This window comes from Oncorhynchus mykiss, chromosome 16, assembly GCF_057628025.1.
Source record: "Oncorhynchus mykiss isolate SJ-2025 chromosome 16, ASM5762802v1, whole genome shotgun sequence".
Lineage (NCBI taxonomy): Eukaryota > Metazoa > Chordata > Actinopteri > Salmoniformes > Salmonidae > Oncorhynchus > Oncorhynchus mykiss.
The window spans coordinates 78479682-78507500 of NC_143037.1; the positions used below are offsets into that span (position 1 = coordinate 78479682).

Below are 27819 nucleotides of genomic sequence, written 5' to 3' on the forward strand. Positions count from 1 at the left end.
TTTACTGAGAGGATTGCTAAGTATTTACACCTGTAGTGGACAGATCTGTTCCAACATGTTTACTGAGAGGATTTATAAGTATTTACACCTGTAGTGGACAGATCTGTTCCAACATGTTTACTGAGAGGATTGATAAGTATTTACACATGTAGTGGACAGATCTGTTCCAACATGTTTACTGAGAGGATTGATAAGTATTTACACCTGTAGTGGACAGATCTGTTCCAACATGTTTACCGAGAGGATTGATAAGTATTTACACCTGTAGTGGACAGATCTGTTCCAACATGTTTACCGAGAGGATTGATAAGTATTTACACCTGTAGTGGACAGATCTGTTCCAACATGTTTACTGAGAGGATTGATAAGTATTTACACCTGTAGTGGACAGATCTGTTCCAACATGTTTACTGAGAGGATTGATAAGTATTTACACCTGTAGTGGACAGATCTGTTCCAACATGTTTACTGAGAGGATTGATAAGTATTTACACCTGTAGTGGACAGATCTGTTCCAACATGTTTACCGAGAGGATTGATAAGTATTTACACCTGTAGTGGACAGATCTGTTCCAACATGTTTACCGAGAGGATTGATAAGTATTTACACCTGTAGTGGACAGATCTGTTCCAACATGTTTACCGAGAGGATTGATAAGTATTTACACCTGTAGTGGACAGATCTGTTCCAACATGTTTACCGAGAGGATTGATAAGTATTTACACCTGTAGTGGACAGATCTGTTCCAACATGTTTACCGAGAGGATTGATAAGTATTTACACCTGTAGTGGACAGATCTGTTCCAACATGTTTACCGAGAGGATTGATAAGTATTTACACCTGTAGTGGACAGATCTGTTCCAACATGTTTACCGAGACGATTGATAAGTATTTACACCTGTAGTGGACAGATCTGTTCCAACATGTTTACTGAGAGGATTGATAAGTATTTACACCTGTAGTGGACAGATCTGTTCCAACATGTTTACCGAGAGGATTGATAAGTATTTACACCTGTAGTGGACAGATCTGTTCCAACATGTTTACCGAGAGGATTGATAAGTATTTACACCTGTAGTGGACAGATCTGTTCCAACATGTTTACCGAGAGGCTTGATAAGTATTTACACCTGTAGTGGACAGATCTGTTCCAACATGTTTACTGAGAGGATTGATAAGTATTTACACCTGTAGTGGACAGATCTGTTCCAACATGTTTACTGAGAGGATTGATAAGTATTTACACCTGTAGTGGACAGATCTGTTCCAACATGTTTACCGAGAGGATTGATAAGTATTTACACCTGTAGTGGACAGATCTGTTCCAACATGTTTACCGAGAGGATTGATAAGTATTTACACCTGTAGTGGACAGATCTGTTCCAACATGTTTACCGAGAGGATTGATAAGTATTTACACCTGTAGTGGACAGATCTGTTCCAACATGTTTACCGAGAGGATTGATAAGTATTTACACCTGTAGTGGACAGATCTGTTCCAACATGTTTACTGAGAGGATTGATAAGTATTTACACCTGTAGTGGACAGATCTGTTCCAACATGTTTACTGAGACGATTGATAAGTATTTACACCTGTAGTGGACAGATCTGTTCCAACATGTTTACTGAGAGGATTGATAAGTATTTACACCTGTAGTGGACAGATCTGTTCCAACATGTTTACTGAGAGGATTGATAAGTATTTACACCTGTAGTGGACAGATCTGTTCCAACATGTTTACTGAGAGGATTGATAAGTATTTACACCTGTAGTGGACAGATCTGTTCCAACATGTTTACTGAGAGGATTGATAAGTATTTACACCTGTAGTGGACAGATCTGTTCCAACATGTTTACTGAGAGGATTGATAAGTATTTACACCTGTAGTGGACAGATCTGTTCCAACATGTTTACTGAGACGATTGATAAGTATTTACACCTGTAGTGGACAGATCTGTTCCAACATGTTTACTGAGAGGATTGATAAGTATTTACACCTGTAGTGGACAGATCTGTTCCAACATGTTTACTGAGAGGATTGATAAGTATTTACACCTGTAGTGGACAGATCTGTTCCAACATGTTTACTGAGAGGATTGATAAGTATTTACACCTGTAGTGGACAGATCTGTTCCAACATGTTTACTGAGAGGGTTGATAAGTATTTACACCTGTAGTGGACAGAACTGTTCCAACATGTTTACTGAGAGGATTGATAAGTATTTACACCTGTAGTGGACAGATCTGTTCCAACATGTTTACTGAGAGGATTGATAAGTATTTACACCTGTAGTGGACAGATCTGTTCCAACATGTTTACTGAGACGATTGATAAGTATTTACACCTGTAGTGGACAGATCTGTTCCAACATGTTTACTGAGAGGATTGATAAGTATTTACACCTGTAGTGGACAGATCTGTTCCAACATGTTTACTGAGAGGATTGATAAGTATTTACACCTGTAGTGGACAGATCTGTTCCAACATGTTTACTGAGAGGATTGATAAGTATTTACACCTGTAGTGGACAGATCTGTTCCAACATGTTTACTGAGAGGATTGATAAGTATTTACACCTGTAGTGGACAGATCTGTTCCAACATGTTTACTGAGAGGATTGATAAGTATTTACACCTGTAGTGGACAGATCTGTTCCAACATGTTTACTGAGAGGATTGATAAGTATTTACACCTGTAGTGGACAGATCTGTTCCAACATGTTTACTGAGACGATTGATAAGTATTTACACCTGTAGTGGACAGATCTGTTCCAACATGTTTACTGAGAGGATTGATAAGTATTTACACCTGTAGTGGACAGATCTGTTCCAACATGTTTACTGAGAGGATTGATAAGTATTTACACCTGTAGTGGACAGATCTGTTCCAACATGTTTACTGAGACGATTGATAAGTATTTACACCTGTAGTGGACAGATCTGTTCCAACATGTTTACTGAGACGATTGATAAGTATTTACACCTGTAGTGGACAGATCTGTTCCAACATGTTTACTGAGAGGATTGATAAGTATTTACACCTGTAGTGGACAGATCTGTTCCAACATGTTTACTGAGAGGATTGATAAGTATTTACACCTGTAGTGGACAGATCTGTTCCAACATGTTTACTGAGAGGATTGATAAGTATTTACACCTGTAGTGGACAGATCTGTTCCAACATGTTTACTGAGACGATTGATAAGTATTTACACCTGTAGTGGACAGATCTGTTCCAACATGTTTACTGAGACGATTGATATGTTTTTGGGGTATTTCAACTTGACGTTTGTTCTAACAGACAAGTGGGCATCTGATTTTCAATGGTTACCCTTAGAACAGGTTGTTTTGTAGTGACGACAGGTGTCAGATTAGTAGTGATGACAGGTGTCAGGGTTGTAGTGATGACAGGTGTCAGGGTTGTAGTGATGTCAGGTTAGTAGTGATGACAGGTGTCAGGTTAGTAGTGATGACAGGTGTCAGGTTAGTAGTGATGACAGGTTAGTAGTGATGACAGGTTAGTAGTGATGACAGGTTAGTAGTGATGACAGGTTTGTAGTGATGACAGGTTAGTAGTGATGACAGGTTAGTAGTGATGACAGGTTAGTAGTGATGACAGGTGTCAGGGTTTGTAGTGATGACAGGTGTCAGGGTTTGTAGTGATGACAGGTTAGTAGTGATGACAGGTTTGTAGTGATGTCAGGTGTCAGGGTTTGTAGTGATGACAGGTTAGTAGTGATGACAGGTTAGTAGTGATGACAGGTTAGTAGTGATGACAGGTGTCAGGGTTTGTAGTGATGACAGGTGTCAGGGTTTGTAGTGATGTCAGGTGTCAGGGTTTGTAGTGATGACAGGTGTCAGGTTAGTAGTGATGACAGGTTAGTAGTGATGACAGGTTAGTAGTGATGACAGGTTAGTAGTGATGACAGGTGTCAGGTTAGTAGTGATGACAGGTGTCAGGTTAGTAGTGATGACAGGTGTCAGGGTTGTAGTGATGTCAGGTTAGTAGTGATGACAGGTTAGTAGTGATGACAGGTGTCAGGTTAGTAGTGATGACAGGTGTCAGGTTAGTAGTGATGACAGGTGTCAGGGTTGTAGTGATGACAGGTGTCAGGTTAGTAGTGATGGCAGGTGTCAGGGTTGTAGTGATGACAGGTGTCAGGTTAGTAGTGATGTCAGGTTAGTAGTGATGACAGGTGTCAGGGTTGTAGTGATGACAGGTGTCAGGTTAGTAGTGATGTCAGGTTAGTAGTGTTGACAGGTGTCAGGGTTGTAGTGATGACAGGTGTCAGGTTAGTAGTGATGTCAGGTTAGTAGTGATGACAGGTGTCAGATTTGTAGTGATGACAGGTGTCAGATTTGTAGTGATGACAGGTGTCAGGTTAGTAGTGATGTCAGGTTAGTAGTGATGACAGGTGTCAGGGTTGTAGTGATGACAGGTGTCAGGTTAGTAGTGATGTCAGGTTAGTAGTGTTGACAGGTGTCAGGTTAGTAGTGATGTCAGGTTTGTATTGACGACAGGTGTCAGGTTTGTAGTGACGACAGGTGTCAGGTTTGCAGTAATGTCAGGTTTGTAGTGATGACAGGTTAGTAGTGATGTCAGGTTTGTAGTGATGACAGGTTTGTAGTGATGACAGGTGTCAGGTTTGTAGTGATGACAGGTGTCAGGTTTGTAGTGATGACAGGTTAGTAGTGATGACAGGTTTGTAGTGATGTCAGGTGTCAGGGTTTGTAGTGATGACAGGTGTCAGGTTTGTAGTGATGACAGGTTAGTAGTGATGACAGGTTTGTAGTGATGACAGGTGTCAGGGTTTGTAGTGATGACAGGTGTCAGGTTTGTAGTGATGTCAGGTTAGTAGTGATGACAGGTGTCAGGGTTTGTAGTGATGACAGGTGTCAGGTTAGTAGTGATGACAGGTTTGTAGTGATGACAGGTGTCAGGTTAGTAGTGATGACAGGTTTGTAGTGATGACAGGTGTCAGGTTTGTAGTGGTGACAGGTGTCAGGTTAGTAGTGATGACAGGTGTCAGGTTAGTAGTGATGTCAGGTTTGTAGTGATGACAGGTTTGAAGGGATGACAGGTGTCAGGTTTGTAGTGATGTCAGGTTTGTAGTGATGACAGATGTCAGGGTTTGTAGAGTCTCCAAAGTGGAATGTGATATTCACCTGAACTCCAAGCCCACACTCTGCCTATGGAGACAACCAACTCTCTCGTCATGTAGATATTGTCACACCCTGACCATAGTTTGCTTTGTATGTTTTTATGTTTTGTTTGGTCAGGGTGTGATCTGAGTGGGCATTCTATGTTGGATGTCTTGTTTGTCTGTTTCTGTGTTTGGGCCTGATATGGTTATCCACCAGAGGCAGGTGTTAGTCATTGTCTCTGATTGGGAACCATATTTAGGTAGCCTGTTTTGTGTTGGGTTTTGTGGGTGATTGTTCCTGTCTCTGTGTTTGTTACACCAGATAGGGCTGTTTTGTGGGTGATTGTTCCTGTCTTTGTGTTTGTTACACCAGATAGGGCTGTTTTGTGGGTGATTGTTCCTGTCTTTGTGTTTGTTACACCAGATAGGGCTGTTTGGTGGGTGATTGTTCCTGTCTTTGTGTTTGATGCACCAGATAGGGCTGTTTGGTGGGTGATTGTTCCTGTCTTTGTGTTTGTTACACCAGATAGGGCTGTTTGGTGGGTGATTGTTCCTGTCTTTGTGTTTGTTACACCAGATAGGGCTGTTTGGTGGGTGATTGTTCCTGTCTTTGTGTTTGTTACACCAGATAGGGCTGTTTGGTGGGTGATTGTTCCTGTCTTTGTGTTTGTTACACCAGATAGGGCTGTTTGGTGGGTGATTGTTCCTGTCTTTGTGTTTGTTACACCAGATAGGGCTGTTTGGTGGGTGATTGTTCCTGTCTTTGTGTTTGTTACACCAGATAGGGCTGTTTTGTGGGTGATTGTTCCTGTCTTTGTGTTTGTTACACCAGATAGGGCTGTTTGGTGGGTGATTGTTCCTGTCTTTGTGTTTGATGCACCAGATAGGGCTGTTTGGTGGGTGATTGTTCCTGTCTTTGTGTTTGATGCACCAGATAGGGCTGTTTGGTGGGTGATTGTTCCTGTCTTTGTGTTTGTTACACCAGATAGGGCTGTTTTGTGGGTGATTGTTCCTGTCTTTGTGTTTGATGCACCAGATAGGGCTGTTTGGTGGGTGATTGTTCCTGTCTTTGTGTTTGTTACACCAGATAGGGCTGTTTGGTGGGTGATTGTTCCTGTCTTTGTGTTTGTTACACCAGATAGGGCTGTTTGGTGGGTGATTGTTCCTGTCTTTGTGTTTGTTACACCAGATAGGGCTGTTTGGTGGGTGATTGTTCCTGTCTTTGTGTTTGTTACACCAGATAGGGCTGTTTGGTGGGTGATTGTTCCTGTCTTTGTGTTTGTTACACCAGATAGGGCTGTTTGGTGGGTGATTGTTCCTGTCTTTGTGTTTGTTACACCAGATAGGGCTGTTTGGTGGGTGATTGTTCCTGTCTTTGTGTTTGTTACACCAGATAGGGCTGTTTTGTGGGTGATTGTTCCTGTCTTTGTGTTTGTTACACCAGATAGGGCTGTTTGGTGGGTGATTGTTCCTGTCTTTGTGTTTGTTACACCAGATAGGGCTGTTTGGTGGGTGATTGTTCCTGTCTTTGTGTTTGTTACACCAGATAGGGCTGTTTGGTGGGTGATTGTTCCTGTCTTTGTGTTTGTTACACCAGATAGGGCTGTTTGGTGGGTGATTGTTCCTGTCTTTGTGTTTGTTACACCAGATAGGGCTGTTTTGTGGGTGATTGTTCCTGTCTTTGTGTTTGTTACACCAGATAGGGCTGTTTTGTGGGTGATTGTTCCTGTCTTTGTGTTTGTTACACCAGATAGGGCTGTTTGGTGGGTGATTGTTCCTGTCTTTGTGTTTGTTACACCAGATAGGGCTGTTTTGTGGGTGATTGTTCCTGTCTTTGTGTTTGTTACACCAGATAGGGCTGTTTGGTGGGTGATTGTTCCTGTCTTTGTGTTTGTTACACCAGATAGGGCTGTTTGGTGGGTGATTGTTCCTGTCTTTGTGTTTGTTACACCAGATAGGGCTGTTTTGTGGGTGATTGTTCCTGTCTTTGTGTTTGTTACACCAGATAGGGCTGTTTGGTGGGTGATTGTTCCTGTCTTTGTGTTTGTTACACCAGATAGGGCTGTTTTGTGGGTGATTGTTCCTGTCTTTGTGTTTGTTACACCAGATAGGGCTGTTTGGTGGGTGATTGTTCCTGTCTTTGTGTTTGTTACACCAGATAGGGCTGTTTGGTGGGTGATTGTTCCTGTCTTTGTGTTTGTTACACCAGATGGGGCTGTTTTCGTTTTTTTTCACGTTTCTTGTTTTTGTATATTGTTCATTTATCATCTTCATTAAAGATGTATCTAAATAACCACGCTGCGTTTTGGTCCGCCTCTCCTCCAACAGAAGAAAGCCGTGACAGATATCATGAATATGAGCACTTACAATGACCCTGACGCACAGCTAATAGTTCAACCAAGCATTGATAAACGCAGCGAGGAGAATAGATTGATTCCTTTGAAATCTCACAGTCGGTTCAACTAAAAAGAAGAGTTGCTTTCAGCCCGGCTATGCTAAATGAATAAATAAATGGCTAAAGGTACAATCATGCAATGTTAGATTAAGGAATGGAATGTTACAACTTTAGGAGAGTAAATCTATAATCTGCGAAAGCCGTTAGGAAGTCCGGTCAGGTTAAGGTTTGTTCCCTGTGGTCATTTTGATCTCTGGCTCCCTCTTGAGTCAATTGTGTCTTATTTCATCAAACAGTGTGCTTAAAGCATCAGACAAGCTCAAAGCATATAGTTGATTTTATTAAAACACATAGGGTGTGTCTATATATGGAAAAATACACATTTTAAAATTTCCTCCAATCGAAAGAACAGACAACTTTTTTTTTAGTCTGGGACAGACCAAGACTCAATGATAACGTCAGGATGTATTCAACTCATTGTCAGCAAGATCATTTATTCAAATAAATAATAATGTCAATAAGATAATGTATTCGGCTCAATGATAATGTTGGTATGATAATGTATTAAACTCAATGATAATTGCAGTAGGATAATGAATTCAAAGCAGCTCCAAATATGATTATTTCACATCATCAACCTCTCCTCCATTTTCATCAACAAAACACACACACACACACACACAACAAAATAACAGTGGCGCTGTTTGTCCTAATGAGGAGTCCATCTTTAAACTGCTGGGACTATGATTAGACACACTGCAATCTGTGGTAGTATCAGAAATCATGATGGGTCTCCACACTCTACATTCTGATCCTGGTCACATAAACTATGGCAACAGTGAGACAGATGGAGAGAATGGTGTGTGTGTGTGAGTGTGAAAGTGCGAGTGTGTGTGTGTGTTTGGTTGGGGGTTCACTTTATTTAGGCCAGAACAGATGTTTAACACCAATAGCTATGGTTTTACACACACACACACACACACACACACACACACACAGAGGTTTCCTCATCTTAAGTGATCAGGATAAAACTGTTTTAGAACACCGAGAATTAAACGATTAGTGATTTAAGTAGAGGATCCTACTTCAACATCTAAGGAGGATTAAACGGTAATAATAATATTATGATAATGATTTCATGAGAAACGCAGGAGATATAGGGATCTTCCCAAATGGCATTCCTATTCCTTCTATAGTGCACTACATTGACCAGGGCCCATAGAGAACTATATAGGGAACAGCTGCCATCTGGGACAGTTATAATCCTCTATACTGGTCATGTGATCCATTTCCCCTTTTTCCTGTAAAGTACTCTCAGCCTGTTTAGAAGAACCGAGGGGGGGGGGGGTCAGGGATGAGTGTTTTTGATGGACAGATGGATGAGTGTTTTTGATGGACAGATGGACAGATGTTTTTGATGGACAGACAGAGGAGTATTTTTGATGGACAGACGGATTCGTGTTTTTGATGGACAGACGGATGAGTGTTTTTGATGGACAGACGGATAAGTGTTTTTGATGGACAGATGGATTAGTGTTTTTGATGGACAGACGGATGAGTGTTTTTGATGGACAGACGGATTAGTGTTTTTGATGGACAGACGGATGAGTGTTTTTGATGGACAGACGGATGAGTGTTTTTGATGGACAGACAGAGGAGTATTTTTGATGGACAGACGGATTAGTGTTTTTGATGGACAGACGGATGAGTGTTTTTGATGGACAGATGGATGAGTGTTTTTGATGGACAGACGGATTAGTGTTTTTGAGTGTTTTTGATGGACAGACGGATGAGTGTTTTTGATGGACAGATTTTTACACTAGACACCTCTGTCTTGCATGATATCTATTCTATTAGGATATCTGTTTTCCCTGTTTGTACTGTTTGGGTCGAACCACATTGTGTGCCATGCCTAGCTGTGTAACCAAGACATTTGGTCCACCTTCTACCGTTGTGAATAACGTGTGGCGCTTCGTCAATAGACTATCATACAGGCCACATTGTTTTGGCCTATTGATGCATGTCAGTGTGTCTTTCATCCTCGTCCCCATATCCAAAGACAGCAAGAGACAGAAACAGACAGTGGCTATTCCACCTCATAGTGATTCATCTACAGTTTATATTCCACCTCATAGTGATTCATCTACAGTTTCTATTCCACCTCATAGTGATTCATCAACAGTTTCTATTCCACCTCATAGTGATCCATCTACAGTTTATATTCCACCTCATAGTGATCCATCTACAGTTTCTATTCCACCTCATAGTGATTCATCTACAGTTTATATTCCACCTCATAGTGATTCATCTACAGTTTATATTCCACCTCATAGTGATTCATCTACAGTTTATATTCCACCTCATAGTGATTCATCTACAGTTTATATTCCACCTCATTGTGATCCATCTACAGTTTATATTCCACCTCATAGTGATTCATCTACAGTTTATATTCCACCTCATAGTGATCCATCTACAGTTTATATTCCACCTCATAGTGATTCATCTACAGTTTATATTCCACCTCATAGTGATCCATCTACTTGTTTCTATTCCACCTCATTGTGATCCATTCACCATCTACAGTTTCTATTCCACCTCATAGTGATCCATCTACAGTTTATATTCCACCTCATAGTGATCCATCTACAGTTTATATTCCACCTCATAGTGATCCACCCACCATCTACAGTTTATATTCCACCTCATAGTGATCCATCTACAGTTTATATTCCACCTCATAGTGATTCATCTACAGTTTATATTCCACCTCATAGTGATTCATCTACAGTTTATAATCCACCTCATAGTGATCCATCTACAGTTTATATTCCACCTCATAGTGATCCACCCACCATCTACAGTTTATATTCCACCTCATAGTGATCCATCTACAGTTTATATTCCACCTCATAGTGATCCATCTACAGTTTATATTCCACCTCATAGTGATCCACCCACCATCTACAGTTTATATTCCACCTCATAGTGATCCATCTACAGTTTATATTCCACCTCATAGTGATTCATCTACAGTTTATATTCCACATCATAGTGATTCATCTACAGTTTATATAACACCTCATAGTGATCCATCTACAGTTTATATTCCACCTCATAGTGATCCATCTACAGTTTATATTCCACCTCATAGTGATTCATCTACAGTTTATATTCCACCTCATAGTGATTAATCTACAGTTTATATTCCACCTCATAGTGATCCATCTACAGTTTATATTCCACCTCATAGTGATCCACCCACCATCTACAGTTTCTATTCCACCTCATAGTGATTCATCTACAGTTTATATTCCACCTCATAGTGATTCATCTACAGTTTATATTCCACCTCATAGTGATCCATCTACAGTTTATATTCCACCTCATAGTGATCCATCTACAGTTTATATTCCACCTCATAGTTATCCATCTACAGTTTATATTCCACCTCATAGTGATTCATCTACAGTTTATATTCCACCTCATAGTGATCCATCTACAGTTTATATTCCACCTCATAGTGATCCATCTACAGTTTATATTCCACCTCATAGTGATCCACCCACCATCTACAGTTTATATTCCACCTCATAGTGATCCATCTACAGTTTATATTCCACCTCATAGTGATTCATCTACAGTTTATATTCCACCTCATAGTGATCCATCTACAGTTTATATTCCACCTCATAGTGATCCATCTACAGTTTATATTCCACCTCATAGTGATCCACCCACCATCTACAGTTTATATTCCACCTCATAGTGATCCATCTACAGTTTATATTCCACCTCATAGTGATCCATCTACAGTTTATATTCCACCTCATAGTGATCCACCCACCATCTACAGTTTATATTCCACCTCATAGTGATCCATCTACAGTTTATATTCCACCTCATAGTGATTCATCTACAGTTTATATTCCACATCATAGTGATTCATCTACAGTTTATATTCCACCTCATAGTGATCCATCTACAGTTTATATTCCACCTCATAGTGATCCATCTACAGTTTATATTCCACCTCATAGTGATTCATCTACAGTTTATATTCCACCTCATAGTGATTCATCTACAGTTTATATTCCACCTCATAGTGATCCATCTACAGTTTATATTCCACCTCATAGTGATCCACCCACCATCTACAGTTTCTATTCCACCTCATAGTGATTCATCTACAGTTTATATTCCACCTCATAGTGATTCATCTACAGTTTATATTCCACCTCATAGTGATCCATCTACAGTTTATATTCCACCTCATAGTGATCCATCTACAGTTTATATTCCACCTCATAGTTATCCATCTACAGTTTATATTCCACCTCATAGTGATTCATCTACAGTTTATATTCCACCTCATAGTGATCCATCTACAGTTTATATTCCACCTCATAGTGATCCATCTACAGTTTATATTCCACCTCATAGTGATCCACCCACCATCTACAGTTTATATTCCACCTCATAGTGATCCATCTACAGTTTATATTCCACCTCATAGTGATTCATCTACAGTTTATATTCCACCTCATAGTGATCCATCTACAGTTTATATTCCACCTCATAGTGATTCATCTACAGTTTATATTCCACCTCATAGTGATCCATCTACAGTTTATATTCCACCTCATAGTGATCCATCTGCAGTTTATATTCCACCTCATAGTTATTCATCTACAGTTTATATTCCACCTCATAGTGATTCATCTACAGTTTATATTCCACCTCATAGTGATCCATCTACAGTTTATATTCCACCTCATAGTGATCCATCTACAGTTTATATTCCACCTCATAGTGATCCACCCACCATCTACAGTTTATATTCCACCTCATAGTTATCCATCTACAGTTTATATTCCACCTCATAGTGATTCATCTACAGTTTATATTCCACCTCATAGTGATCCATCTACAGTTTATATTCCACCTCATAGTGATTCATCTACAGTTTATGTTCCACCTCATAGTGATCCATCTAAAGTTTATATTCCACCTCATAGTGATCCATCTACAGTTTATATTCGACCTCATAGTGATTCATCTACAGTTTATATTCCACCTCATAGTGATTCATCTACAGTTTATATTCCACCTCATAGTGATCCATCTACAGTTTATATTCCACCTCATAGTGATTCATCTACAGTTTATATTCCACCTCATAGTGATTCATCTACAGTTTATATTCCACCTCATAGTGATTCATCTACAGTTTATATTCCACCTCATAGTGATTCATCTACAGTTTATATTCCACCTCATAGTGATCCATCTACAGTTTATATTCCACCTCATAGTGATTCATCTACAGTTTATATTCCACCTCATAGTGATTCATCTACAGTTTATATTCCACCTCATAGTGATCCATCTACAGTTTATATTCCACCTCATAGTGATTCATCTACAGTTTATATTCCACGTCATAGTGATTCATCTACAGTTTATATTCCACCTCATAGTGATCCATCTACAGTTTATATTCCACCTCATAGTGATCCATCTACAGTTTATATTCCACCTCATAGTGATTCATCTACAGTTTATATTCCACCTCATAGTGATTCATCTACAGTTTATATTCCACCTCATAGTGATCCATCTACAGTTTCTATTCCACCTCATAGTGATCCATCTACAGTTTATATTCCACCTCATAGTGATCCATCTACAGTTTATATTCCACCTCATAGTGATCCATCTACAGTTTATATTCCACCTCATAGTGATTCATCTACAGTTTATATTCCACCTCATAGTGATCCATCTACAGTTTCTATTCCACCTCATAGTGATCCATCTACAGTTTATATTCCACCTCATAGTGATCCATCTACAGTTTATATTCCACCTCATAGTGATCCATCTACAGTTTATATTCCACCTCATAGTGATCCATCTACAGTTTATATTCCACCTCATAGTGATCCATCTACAGTTTATATTCCACCTCATAGTGATCCATCTACAGTTTATATTCCACCTCATAGTGATTCATCTACAGTTTATATTCCACCTCATAGTGATTCATCTACAGTTTCTATTCCACCTCATAGTGATCCATCTACAGTTTATATTCCACCTCATAGTGATTCATCTACAGTTTCTATTCCACCTCATAGTGATCCATCTACAGTTTATATTCCACCTCATAGTGATCCATCTACAGTTTCTATTCCACCTCATAGTGATTCATCTACAGTTTATATTCCACCTCATAGTGATTCATCTACAGTTTATATTCCACCTCATAGTGATCCATCTACAGTTTATATTCCACCTCATAGTGATCCATCTACAGTTTATATTCCACCTCATAGTGATCCATCTACAGTTTCTATTCCACCTCATAGTGATCCATCTACAGTTTATATTCCACCTCATAGTGATTCATCTACAGTTTCTATTCCACCTCATAGTGATCCATCTACAGTTTATATTCCACCTCATAGTGATCCATCTACAGTTTCTATTCCACCTCATAGTGATTCATCTACAGTTTATATTCCACCTCATAGTGATTCATCTACAGTTTATATTCCACCTCATAGTGATCCATCTACAGTTTATATTCCACCTCATAGTGATCCACCCACCATCTACAGTTTATATTCCACCTCATAGTGATCCATCTACAGTTTATATTCCACCTCATAGTGATCCACCCACCATCTACAGTTTATATTCCACCTCATAGTGATCCATCTACAGTTTATATTCCACCTCATAGTGATTCATCTACAGTTTATATTCCACCTCATAGTGATTCATCTACAGTTTATATTCCACCTCATAGTGATCCATCTACAGTTTATATTCCACCTCATAGTGATCCATCTACAGTTTATATTCCACCTCATAGTGATTCATCTACAGTTTATATTCCACCTCATAGTGATTCATCTACAGTTTATATTCCACCTCATAGTGATCCATCTACAGTTTATATTCCACCTCATAGTGATTCATCTACAGTTTATATTCCACCTCATAGTGATCCATCTACAGTTTCTATTCCACCTCATAGTGATTCATCTACAGTTTAACAAATAATTAAAACCCAAGGACATCAACAACAAAAACCATCAGATTAACAGTTTTTAATGAAGCCAGAAACGCTGAGAACAAATTCATTTTCAATGGTAAAATTAGTTTTGGGGGAAAGGCTCAGTTAATCTGATCCTGTTCATCTAAATGCAGAATAACTCATCTCAGTGACTGACAGTACAGATATTATTTAATGTTGACTAACCAATCACAGTGAAATTTAGATGAAATGTAGACATAAACAGTTTCATACTGTTTGGGTCGAGACACATTGTGTGTTGTTGGTAGGTTGGTAGGTAACAAGCCAAACTTGACATTACACATCGTTCACTTTGGTAGCTAGCTATTTTCAGGTCAACTAAAGCTAAATGAAAGTATAAACCCCACCACCGGGGATATCTGTGAAGAAGTTACTGTATGAGGTCCCAGGTGGAGGGTTCTCGTTTGAACAGTCCTTGCACTTTGAAACCCACCCCACCATGACGTATAGCAACACCCACCAAGTCAAATGGTGTAAAAGAAAAGAGTGTGTCCCAACCTGGAAGAACCACCCAGCCAACCACTACTACCACCCAATGAGCACAATATTTGTTGTTGTTGAACATACGTTGAAATGATGTCTTTCCAACGTCTTGTGTTCACTGGGTAACCTATACACTACACATGTCTAAAGATGTCTTTCCAACGTCTTGTGTTCACTGGGTAACCTATACACTACACATGTCTAAAGATGTCTTTCCAACGTCTTGTGTTCACTGGATAACCTATACACTACGCATATCTAAAGATGTCTTTGCAACGTCTTGTGTTCACTGGGTAACCTATACACTACGCATATCTAAAGATGTCTTTCCAATGTCTTGTGTTCACTGGTTAACCTATACACTACACATGTCTAAAGATGTCTTTCCAACGTCTGGTGTTCACTGGGTAACCTATACACTACCCATGTCTAAAGATGTCTTTCCAACGTCTTGTGTTCACTGGGTACGCTATACACTACACATGTCTAAAGATGTCTTTCCAACGTCTTGTGTTCACTGGGTAACCTATACAAGACATGTCTAAAGATGTCTTTCCAACGTCTTGTGTTCACTGGGTAACCTATACACTACCCATGTCTAAAGATGTCTTTCCAACGTCTTGTGTTCATTGGGTAGCCTATACACTACCCATGTCTAAAGATGTCTTTCCAACGTCTTGTGTTCCCTGGGTAGCCTATATAAGACATGTCTAAAGATGTCTTTCCAACGTCTTGTGTTCCCTGGGTAGCCTATACGCTGCACGTGCTGCTACTTCAGATCCCTCAGTTACTGTAACCTTTGTCACCGACCTAGAGGGAAATCAATGTACTTCAACATGAGTGCATTTATTTCACCTTGCCGAGTTATCTTATTATTTCCAACACTCAAGCAGGGAAACGAAGTGTTCTTGTATGAGTGAACATAGTCTGTCTTCCAAAACAATTCAGAGAATAACGAGGTTTAAGAGGTATGAATGGCTGGTTATTAGAATGACAACAGACTCTGTTGCTTATCATAATAGACTATCACAACAGAGATGATAGTTTGTGTGTGTGTGTGTGTGTGTGTGTGTGTGTGTGTAAGAGTATGTCAATCAATAACTGCTTGTTACCAATACCAAATTAGCAACTGGAGTACCCGCCCACTGGACGCACACACTGGTTGAATCAACGTTGTTTCCACGTTATTTCAATTAAATTACGTTGAACCAACGTGAAATAGAAGATGAATTGACGTATGTTCCCAGTGGGAGAAAACTTCACTGGAAAATTCTCTATCTTTATATGAAAGTGCTTGACTTAACCTATAACCTATAGGCTAACCTACTATCTGTGTTAGCAAATAGGTTGCTACTCACGTATCCCGCTGCGCGGCGGTTGTGGACTTGGCATGCCGCTGCTGATGTGGTAGGAGAAGCGCATTGTTTTGAACTGTCTGGAGAAGGAAACGGTACTGGTACTCCTACTGGCTGCTGTCTCCGGGACCATCGGCGGGCTGAAGCTCGTCACTAAAGCGCTCTTCGGCCGGTTCAACTGCATACCTGCCTGGTCACAGTTTACACAGGCACAGCATAGCCTACACAGGATACGATGCGGGTTATCTCACAAAAAAAAGTAAATCAGATTAGATTCCAGGGTTATTGAGTTAAATCCTTAAAAATCCGGATCTTCTGAGTGCAGGGTGTCATGTAGGGCGACCACCGGGCGCTCGAGCGAGCAGCCTGTCCCCGGGACTGGTGCGTTGATTCGAGACGTTGTGCCGTGCCAGACCCCCAGTAGAATGGGTCTCCAATCTTTCATCCACCAAAATGCAGTCCTCCTGGGTGAGCTGTATAGTACGAGTGGAAACCCGAACAAAATCTTTACCAACAACGGAAAAAAGCCATCAAATAGATATTGATTTTATTTGTCTTAAATCTAACCGATGTCAACACATTATTGATTTATTTCACGGCAAAATACAATGAAAATGAATTTAGGTTGGAATCCACAAGGATACCGATTATGGCAATTGTTGCAATAAAAATACAATAAGGCCTCATTGAAGTTGGCCACATTGTTGCGTCCAATAACGGCTCGCTGCATCTCTCTCAAAATCAGACATTATTGTGAGAAGAGTTCGGCTACAGAGTATCTTCTTTAAGACTGTATTCAAATAGGTTACCAGAAAACTAACGGCAAACTACAGCTGACATTTCGATAAAAGTCCATGCCCATTCTGGAATAAACAAAACTTTTCCTCCGTTCGAGCCGCTCTTGAAAAATAAACGTTAAAAAAAAGGCAATGCGCAAAACCAAAAGTGATTGAAATATTTATACACATTATAAAAGTCACTGCTCGTCTCCGCTCACATCGTTCCTTCTGTATCTGTCTGCCACATTTTTTCCTCCGTCCCGATTTCCACTGGAAACGCGAATCCAAAATATGCAACCTCAGCTTCTTCTTCAACTACATTCAAACCCCGTCATCAAAGTTCTTTATACTCGTCATTCCAACAGTAATTGAATCCTTGGATGTATATTGGGTGCATCACTTTGTCATCAATTTCGCCTTTATGATCCCCCGCGGGCTAGTTTTTTTCCCCCATTCTTTGAAACTTCCGACAACGCCATCAAACTGCAATTCCTTGAATTTGTGAACTTAACCCCCTCCTTCTCTTCTCTCCTCTCCTTCTGTCTTCCTCTCTCTCTTTTCCTGCTCCTGTGTGCGTTATTCTGTCGACATATGAAACCAGTCTCAACCCCCCTAATCCGCCATCTCTCTAAAGCAAAATGTTGAGATGATTCCTCGTTTTTTTACAGTTTTTTTTTCTCTCCAAAAGTCAACATTTGTTACTGGCTTCCGTTGTTTGACTACTAGTCCTAACTGTTTTGAATACATATAGCCTAATAAACAATAAATATAGTATCAACAGAACCTGAAGGAAAATATGAAGAGGGGGTAGTGAGAGGAGAGGAGAGGAGGGGAGGGGCGACTGCCTGATCCAGTCTGACCCAGTTAGCAGTCACTTGGCCCAGTGGACAGGGTCAGTGGGCTGAGTTCCTCCACGCTGCTGACTGGACCTAGATCCGAATAGAACAGTTATTATTCACTAGTTTAAAATTATAGTAAACAAAACGGAATAGAATATACACTCAGTGGCCAGATTATTAGGTACACCCATCTAGTACTGGGTCGGACAACCCTTTGCCCCCAGAACAGCCGGAATTCTCCGGGAAATGGAACCGTTGCTCAATTGGTATCAAGGGACCTAACATGTGTCAGGAAAACATTCTCCACACCATTACACCACCAGCCTGTACCGTTGAAACCAGGCAGGATGGGGCCATGGGCTCTGCCATCAGCATGAACGCAACAGGAACCGAGATTCGTCGGACCAGGTAATGTTTTGCCATTCCTCAATTGTCCAGTGTTGGCCCACTGGAGTCTCTTCTTCTTGTTTGTAGCTGGTAGGAGTGGAAGCAGGTGTGATGGCGTGCCCACTGGAGTCTCTTCTTCTTGTTTGTAGCTGGTAGGAGTGGAACCAGGTGTGATGGCGTGCCCACTGGAGTCTCTTCTTCTTGTTTGTAGCTGGTAGGAGTGGAACCAGGTGTGATGGCGTGCCCACTGGAGTCTCTTCTTCTTGTTTGTAGCTGGTAGGAGTGGAACCAGGTGTGATGGCGTGCCCACTGGAGTCTCTTCTTCTTGTTTGTAGCTGGTAGGAGTGGAACCAGGTATGGTCATCTGCTGCAATAGCCAATCCGTAACAAATAAAATGAAATGTTATTGGTCACACACACATTTTTTTTGCAGATGTTATTGCGGGAGTAGCGAAATGATTAGACCGATGACTTGTGCGTTACGAGACGCCGTTCTGCACCATTATTTGCCCGATTTTTTATTTTTTTGCCCACCTGTTAGCTTGCACCATTTCTCCTTGGATCTCTCATCAACCAGCTGTTTCCTCCCACAGGACTGCCGCTGACTGGAGGTTGTTTGTTTGTCGCACCGTTCTCAGTAAAACCTAGACACGGTCGTGAGTGAAAAGGCCAGGAGGCCGTCCGTTCTGGAACCGGCTCGCCTGGCACCGATGATCATACCACGCTCAAAGTCACTCAGGTCACTCGATTTGCCCATTCTAACGGCCAATCGAACAGTAGCTGAATGCCTGTCTGCCTGCTTTATACACACTGTTAAAATAAAAAGACTCAAACCAGGAACATTAGTGCACCTAAACTGAGATCTGGTGTTTGAATATAAACCCAATGGACGTGTTCTGATACACTGAATGGATTTCCAAACAGAATGGAAGTACTGAAACACTGAATGGATTTCCAAAAAGAATGGAAGTACTGAAACACTGAATGGATTTCCAAACAGAATGGAAGTACTGAAACACTGAATGGATTTCCAAACAGAATGGAAGTACTGAAACACTTCATTGTGAATCATTGTGTTTTTAAAACAACCTTTGTTTGTGTTTCAATGAAGCATCCAAACACAACATGTTTTGACAGACTGTATCTCTCATACAATTGTTTTTATATTTATTTATCTGTTATTTTATCAGGTAAGTTGACTGAGAACACGTTCTCATTTACAACAACGACCTGGGGAATAGTTACAGGGGAGAGGAGGGGGAAGAATGAGCCAAAACTAAACTGGGGATTATTAGGTGACCGTGATGGTTTGAGGAACAGATTGGGAATTTAGCCAGGACACCGGGGTTAACACCCCCTACTCTTACGATAAGTGCCATGGGATCTTTAATGACCTCAGAGAGTCAGGATACCCATTTAACATCCCGTCTGAAAGACGGCACCCTACACAGGGCAATGTCCCCAATCACTGCACTGAGGAAAGAGTGCCTCCTACTGGCCCTCCAACACCACTTCCAGCAGCATCTGGTCTCCCATCCAGGAACTGACCAGGACCAACCCTGTGTAGCTTCAGAAGCAAGCCAGCAGTGGAATGCTGGTTGGTATGCTGCTGGCAGCAATCAAATGGTTTTCAATTGCAAATGTTTATAGCATAAATATTGATTGATGATGATTTCAGTCAATATTTTGATGAACATTTTAAAGAAGCCACTAGGAATGAAATACCTTTTCCTAGGGTAGGCTCAGGCACTAATTATAAACTACAGTTACCAGGCTCATTATGAGATTAGAAATAATGATACAATCAAAATGTTTAGGGCTATGTACATTGTAGCAGTGGTAACGTGAGGTAACGTGTATAAAGTGAGCCTTCATCACTGGTATTCATGTGAGTAGGTGGATGTGAGGCCAGGTCTCCTGCTTGTCAAATGACTGCCTTAATACACTCAGCCAATCTTTCGGGACTAGACTGTTGTGCCGATCCCGATTTTGTTACACTGAACACATGTTTAGGCAGATTAGAAACAGGAGGAGACTGATTAGAAACAGGAGGAGACTGATTAGAAACAGGAGGAGTCAGACTGGAAACAGGAGGAGACTGATTAGAAACAGGAGGAGTCAGACTGGAAACAGAAGGAGGCAGATTAGAAACAGGAGGAGTCAGACTGGAAACAGAAGGAGTCGGATAAGAAACAGGAGGAGTCAGACTGGAAACAGAAGGAGACAGATTGCAAACAGGAGGTGACAGATTAGAAACAGGAGGAGTCAGACTGGAAACAGAAGGAGGCAGATTAGAAACAGGAGGAGTCAGACTGGAAACAGAAGGAGACAGATTGCAAACAGGAGGAGACAGATTAGAAACAGGAGGAGACAGAAAAGGATTAGAAACAGGAGGAGACAGATTATAAACAGGAGGAGACAGATTACAATCAGGAGGAGACAGATTTCAAACAGGAGGCGACAGAAAAGGATTACAAACAGGAGTAGACAGATTAGAAAAGGATTAGAAACAAAATGAGACCGATTACAAACAGGAGGAGACAGATTAGAAAAGGATTAGAAACAGGAGGAGACAGACTTGAAACAGAAGGCGTCAGATTAGAAACAAGAGGAGACAGATTAGAAACAGAAGGAGACAGATTAGAAACAGGAGGAGACAGATTAGAAACAGGAGGAGACCGATTACAAACAGGAGTAGACAGATTACAAACAGGAGGAGACAGATTACAAACAGGAGGAGACAGATTACAAACAGGAGGAGACAGATTAGAAACAGGAGGAGACCGATTACAAACAGGAGTAGACAGATTACAAACAGGAGGAGACAGATCATAAACAGGAGTAGACAGATTACAAACAGGAGTAGACAGATTACAAACAGGAGTAGACAGATTACAAACAGGAGTAGACAGATTAGAAAAGGATTAGAAACAGGAGGAGACAGATTAGAAACAGGAGGAGACAGACTTTTCTCCTACCATATGAATTGTGTTTTAGTCTCCTGCATTATTTTAGCATTCCTACAAACGTCAAAGTGTTTTCTGTCCAATGCAACCAATTATATGCATATCCTGGCTTCTGGGCCTGAGTAACAGACAGTTTACTTTGGGTACGTCAGTCAGGGGGAAATTCTGAAAAAGGACCCTAGCCCTAAAATAGCCAATATGCTGTGATAATGTATTAGGCCTACTGCCCAATCCTCATTCCTACCAAACTGTTTGTTTGAGGTTAAGGTAAAAAAAAAAAAAAAAAATTGAGCAATAGATCTCAGTTTTCTTTTTGACTGAGAAAGTGATCTTGACTCAGAAAGGGTTGGTGACCACTGGGCTACACTGTTATCGTAACCTGATCTAGTGCTGGACTACCACACCACATGTTATTGCATCCCACTTCTGACATTCATATTGTTATCTTGTTGCTAAATTTGCATATTCATGTATTTGCTTTTTGCATATTGATATGAATATGTTTAATAATTATATTCATATTGTTATCTTGTTGCTAAATTTGCATATTCATGTATTTGCTTTTTGCATATTGATATGAATATGTTTAATAATTATATTCGTATTGTTATCTTGTTGCTAAATTTGCATATTCATGTATTTGCTTTTTGCATATTGATATGAATATGTTTAATAATTATATTCATATTGCAATTTCCTAATATTATAGCATTTGAGAACTTAATTATGCACTCATGTACTATCATTATTGCTTGTTGTTATCATTTGCTATCTCTGTCTCCCTGTAGAAAAACATACAGTACATACTACATTACCCACCAGTTGGCCAATCCCAACCACAGTCAATCAGGACAAGAATGACATACTAATGCCAACTGAACTGTCAATCATATCATCTAACCCAACTGTACTGTGATTTAATTCAGCTGAACAACCTTCCATGTCGTCATCTGAACATAAAGACTCAGGTCAGGACGTTAGTATAATGGACGGTTGGTGGATCGCATTGAGCCTTGGTGCTGAAGTGCTACTGCTAACATAGGCAGCCATTGCCTGTATTTTTTTCTATGAACGAAGAAATAATGTCTAATTTCTTTACATTTTGAAGAATGTTGATAAACACCTTTACAGATCTTTGAACTGTCTTCATCAATATCAAAATGTTTAAGACCTCTTCATGTTTTGTTATTTGATAATTAGCAAATAACAACACGAATTGTTATCCTGGACAAATGTATGAATTTGTATTTTTCACAACTTTATTTTCTCATGCCGTTTGTTTGTACATTTGACCGTTTTGAAATGACTGATGAGGAGTTTATACACACACCAGACATAACGGGACCCATGTCATCCAAAAAGTTGACTCCAGTTTGCCAAAAAAATCACCTGGAAACACCTGGATGATCATCAAGACTCTTGGAAGAATGTTCTATGGACAGATGAGTCAAAAGTACAACTTCTTGGACGACATGGGTCCCATTATTGGCGAAAACCAAACACTGCATTCCACAGTAAGAACCTTACACCAACGGTCCAGCATGGTGGTGGTAGTGTGATGGTTTGGGGTCCAGCATGGTGGTGGTAGTGTGATGGCAGTGTGATGGCTTGGGGTCCAGCGTGGTGGTGGTAGTGTGATGGTTTGGGGTCCAGCATGGTGGTGGTGGTGTGATGGTTTGGGGTCCAGCATGGTGTTGGTAGTGTGATGGTTTGGGGTCCAGCATGGTGTTGGTAGTGTGATGGTTTGGGGTCAGCATGGTGGTGGTAGTGTGATGGTTTGGGGTCCAGCATGGTGTTGGTAGTGTGATGGTTTGGGGTCCAGCATGGTGGTGGTAGTGTGATGGTTTGGGGTCAGCATGGTGGTGGTAGTGTGATGGTTTGGGGTCAGCATGGTGGTGGTAGTGTGATGGTTTGGGGTCCAGCATGGTGGTGGTAGTGTGATGGTTTGGGGTCAGCATGGTGGTGGTAGTGTGATGGTTTGGGGTCCAGCGTGGTGGTGGTAGTGTGATGGTTTGGGGTCCAGCGTGGTGGTGGTAGTGTGATGGTTTGGGGTCCAGCGTGGTGGTGGTAGTGTGATGGTTTAGGGATGCTTTGTTGCCTCAGGACCTGGACGACTTGCCTTAATAGAAGGAATCATGAATTCTGCTCTGTATCAGATAATTCTACAGGAGAATGTCAGACCATCCGTCTGTGAGCTGAAGCACAGCTGGGTCATGCAGCAAGACAATGCTCCGAAACACACAATCAAGTCTACATGAAAATGGCTAAAAAGCAACACATTTGAAGTGTTGGAATGGCCTAGTCAAAGTCCAGATCTAATCCCAATTGAGATGTTGTTGCAGGACTTGACACGAGCAGTTGATGCTTGAAAACCCTCAAATGTCGCTGAGTTACAGCAGTTCTCTATAGAAGAGTTGGTCAAAATTCCTCCACAGCGACGTGAGAGACTAATCACCAACTACAGGAAGTGTTTGGTTGTAGTCATTTCAGCTGAAGGTGGACTGATTAACAACCACAGGAAGTGGTTGGATGGAGTCATTTCAGCTAAAGGTGGACTGATCAACAACTACAGGAAGTGTTTAGTTGCAGTCATTCCAGCTAAAGGTGGACTGATTAACAACTACAGGAAGTGTTTGGTTGCAGTCATTCCAGCTAAAGGTGGACTGATCAACAACTACAGGAAGTGTTTAGTTGCAGTCATTCCAGCTAAAGGTGGACTGATCAACAACTACAGGAAGTGTTTGGTTGCAGTCATTCCAGCTAAAGGTGGACTGATCAACAACTACAGGAAGTGTTTAGTTGCAGTCATTGAAGCTAAAGGTGGACTGATCAACAACTACAGGAAGTGTTTGGTTGGAGTCATTCCAGCTAAAGGTGGACTGATCAACAACTACAGGAAGTGTTTGGTTGGAGTCATTCCAGCTAAAGGTGGACTGATCAACAACTACAGGAAGTGTTTGGTTGGAGTCATTCCAGCTAAAGGTGGACTGATCAACAACTACAGGAAGTGTTTGGTTGGAGTCATTCCAGCTAAAGGTGGACTGATCAACAACTACAGGAAGTGGTTGGTTGGAGTCATTCCAGCTAAAGGTGGACTGATCAACAACTACAGGAAGTGTTTGGTTGCAGTCATTCCAGCTAAAGGTGGACTGATTAACAACTACAGGAAGTGTTTGGTTGGAGTCATTCCAGCTAAAGGTAGACTGATCAACAACTACAGGAAGTGTTTGGTTGCAGTCATTCCAGCTAAAGGTGGACTGATTAACAACTACAGGAAGTGTTTGGTTGCAGTCATTCCAGCTAAAGGTGGACTGATCAACAACTACAGGAAGTGTTTGGTTGCAGTCATTCCAGCTAAAGGTGGACTGATTAACAACTACAGGAAGTGTTTGGTTGCAGTCATTCCAGCTAAAGGTGGACTGATCAACTACAGGAAGTGTTTGGTTGGAGTCATTCCAGCTAAAGGTGGACTGATTAACAACTACAGGAAGTGTTTGGTTGCAGTCATTCCAGCTAAAGGTGGACTGATCAACAACTACAGGAAGTGGTTGGTTGGAGTCATTCCAGCTAAAGGTGGACTGATCAACAACTACAGGAAGTGTTTGGTTGCAGTCATTCCAGCTAAAGGTGGACTGATCAACTACAGGAAGTGTTTGGTTGCAGTCATTCCAGCTAAAGGTGGCCAGTTATTGAGTATAGGGGGGGGGGGGCAAATACTTTTTCACACCGGGGCATTGGGTGTTGCATAACTTTGTTTATGGAATAAATTAAATAAGTATGTAATTGTTGTGTTATTTGTTCCCTCAGGTTCACTTCATCTAATATTAGGTTTTGGTTAAAGATCTGATAACATTCCGTATCAAAAATTATCAAAAGTAGAGAAAATGAGAAAGGGAGATCCATCCGACCCCCCCCCCCCCCCCATCATTCACGTTTGAAAAATAAACTGAACAAAAAACAGCGTCACAACAATAATATGTCTACCAACTGTCATGGGATCACCCACGCCTAGGAGGAAGACATTTTCTTGGACTAGTTCGTATCGGCAACAGTTAGGAGACAAACAACTCTCCCACTGACTGAGTCATTCACTGGATCATTTCAGATTTGGCAGATGGTTCTCACACCCAGCTGTGAGATGATCAGGCAGTTCCCTGTGTGACCACTAGGGTAGAAGTACTCCCAATGAACCAGTCACAGTCAACTACTGCTGGTCTATAGAGATAACACAAACAGACCCCAACAGAGCCCCTTGACAGACAGAAGAAGAAAAAATTAGACCCAACCAAATCATGAGGGGGAAAAAAAGATAATTACTTGAAATAATCAACTAAAAAAAAAAACAGAGCAAACTAGAATGCTATTTGTCCCTAAACAGAGAGAACACAGTGGAAGAATACCTGACCACTGTGACTGACCCTAAACAGAGAGTACACAGTGGCAGAATACCTGACCACTGTGACTGACCCAAAACAGAGAGTACACAGTGGCAGAATACCTGACCACTGTGATTGACCCAAACTTAAGGAAAGCGTTGACTATGTACAGAGTCAGTGAGCATAGCCTTGCTACTGAGAGGCCGACCGTAGGCAGACCTGTCTGTCAAGAGAAGACAGGCTATGTGCTCACTGCCCACACAACGAGGTGGAAACTGAGCTGCACTTCTTACACATATTTCCCTCTAATTACACAGACACCTCCATGAGCATAGAAAACCTCCATGAGCATAGACAACACAGAATAGACAGATTAAGTGTGTTCCTATTTGACATCAGAGTACTGGTTTGAATGTAATGTGAGATAAATAGAGTAAATTATCACCAGCCTTTCAATTAACAGGTGTGCTTCATGAGGTAGTCACCGGGAATGCATTTCAATTAACAGGTGTGCTTCATGAGGTAGTCACCGGGAATGCATTTCAATTAACAGGTGTGCTTCATGAGGTAGTCACCGGGAATGCATTTCAATTAACAGGTGTGCTTCATGAGGTAGTCACCGGGAATGCATTTCAATTAACAGGTGTGCTTCATGAGGTAGTCACCGGGAATACATTTCAATTAACAGGTGTGCTTCATGAGGTAGTCACCTGGAATGCATTTCAATTAACAGGTGTGCTTCATGAGGTAGTCACCAGGAATGCATTTCAATTAACAGGTGTGCTTCATGAGGTAGTCACCGGGAATGCATTTCAATTAACAGGTGTGCTTCATGAGGTAGTCACCAGGAATGCATTTCAATTAACAGGTGTGCTTCATGAGGTAGTCACCGGGAATGCATGTCAATTAACAGGTGTGCTTCATGAGGTAGTCACCGGGAATGCATTTCAATTAACAGGTGTGCTTCATGAGGTAGTCACCTGGAATGCATTTCAATTAACAGGTGTGCTTCATGAGGTAGTCACCGGGAATGCATTTCAATTAACAGGTGTGCTTCATGAGGTAGTCACCGGGAATGCATTTCAATTAACAGGTGTGCTTCATGAGGTAGTCACCGGGAATGCATTTCAATTAACAAGTGTGCTTCATGAGGTAGTCACCGGGAATGCAGTTCAATTAACAGGTGTGCTTCATGAGGTAGTCACCGGGAATGCATTTCAATTAACAGGTGTGCTTCATGAGGTAGTCACCTGGAATGCATTTCAATTAACAGGTGTGCTTCATGAGGTAGTCACCGGGAATGCATTTCAATTAACAGGTGTGCTTCATGAGGTAGTCACCGGGAATGCATTTCAATTAACAAGTGTGCTTCATGAGGTAGTCACCGGGAATGCATTTCAATTAACAGGTATGATTCATGAGGTAGTCACCGGGAATACATTTCAATTAACAGGTGTGCTTCATGAGGTAGTCACCGGGAATGCATTTCAATTAACAAGTGTGCTTCATGAGGTAGTCACCGGGAATGCATGTCAATTAACAGGTGTGCTTCATGAGGTAGTCACCTGGAATGCATTTCAATTAACAGGTGTGCTTCATGAGGTAGTCACCGGGAATGCATTTAAATTAACAGGTGTGCTTCATGAGGTAGTCACCGGGAATGCATTTCAATTAACAGGTGTGCTTCATGAGGTAGTCACCGGGAATGCATTTCAATTAACAGGTGTGCTTCATGAGGTAGTCACCGGGAATGCATTTCAATTAACAGGTGTGCTTCATGAGGTAGTCACCGGGAATGCATTTCAATTAACAGGTGTGCTTCATGAGGTAGTCACCGGGAATGCATTTCAATTAACAGGTGTGCTTCATGAGGTAGTCACCGGGAATACATTTCAATTAACAGGTGTGCTTCATGAGGTAGTCACCGGGAATGCATTTCAATTAACAAGTGTGCTTCATGAGGTAGTCACTGGGAATGCATTTCA

At 41.1% G+C, this 27819-nt stretch overlaps 1 protein-coding gene and 1 long non-coding RNA gene across 2 annotated transcripts in view; both read right to left on the bottom strand.

Moving 5' to 3' along the window:
- Nucleotides 1-18186, bottom strand: part of LOC110491181 (FYVE, RhoGEF and PH domain containing 1) — a 166234-nt gene extending 148048 nt beyond the window's left edge. Inside the window, exon 1 of the mRNA XM_090204038.1 lies at nucleotides 16491-18186. Coding sequence (XP_090060164.1) covers nucleotides 16491-16671 — 181 coding nt within the window. The 5' untranslated portion in view covers nucleotides 16672-18186. The remainder of the gene's footprint in view (nucleotides 1-16490) is intronic.
- The window catches only part of LOC149977354 (uncharacterized), a 460718-nt gene that overhangs the window by 240163 nt on the left and 192736 nt on the right, over nucleotides 1-27819 (bottom strand). The window lies entirely within an intron of this gene.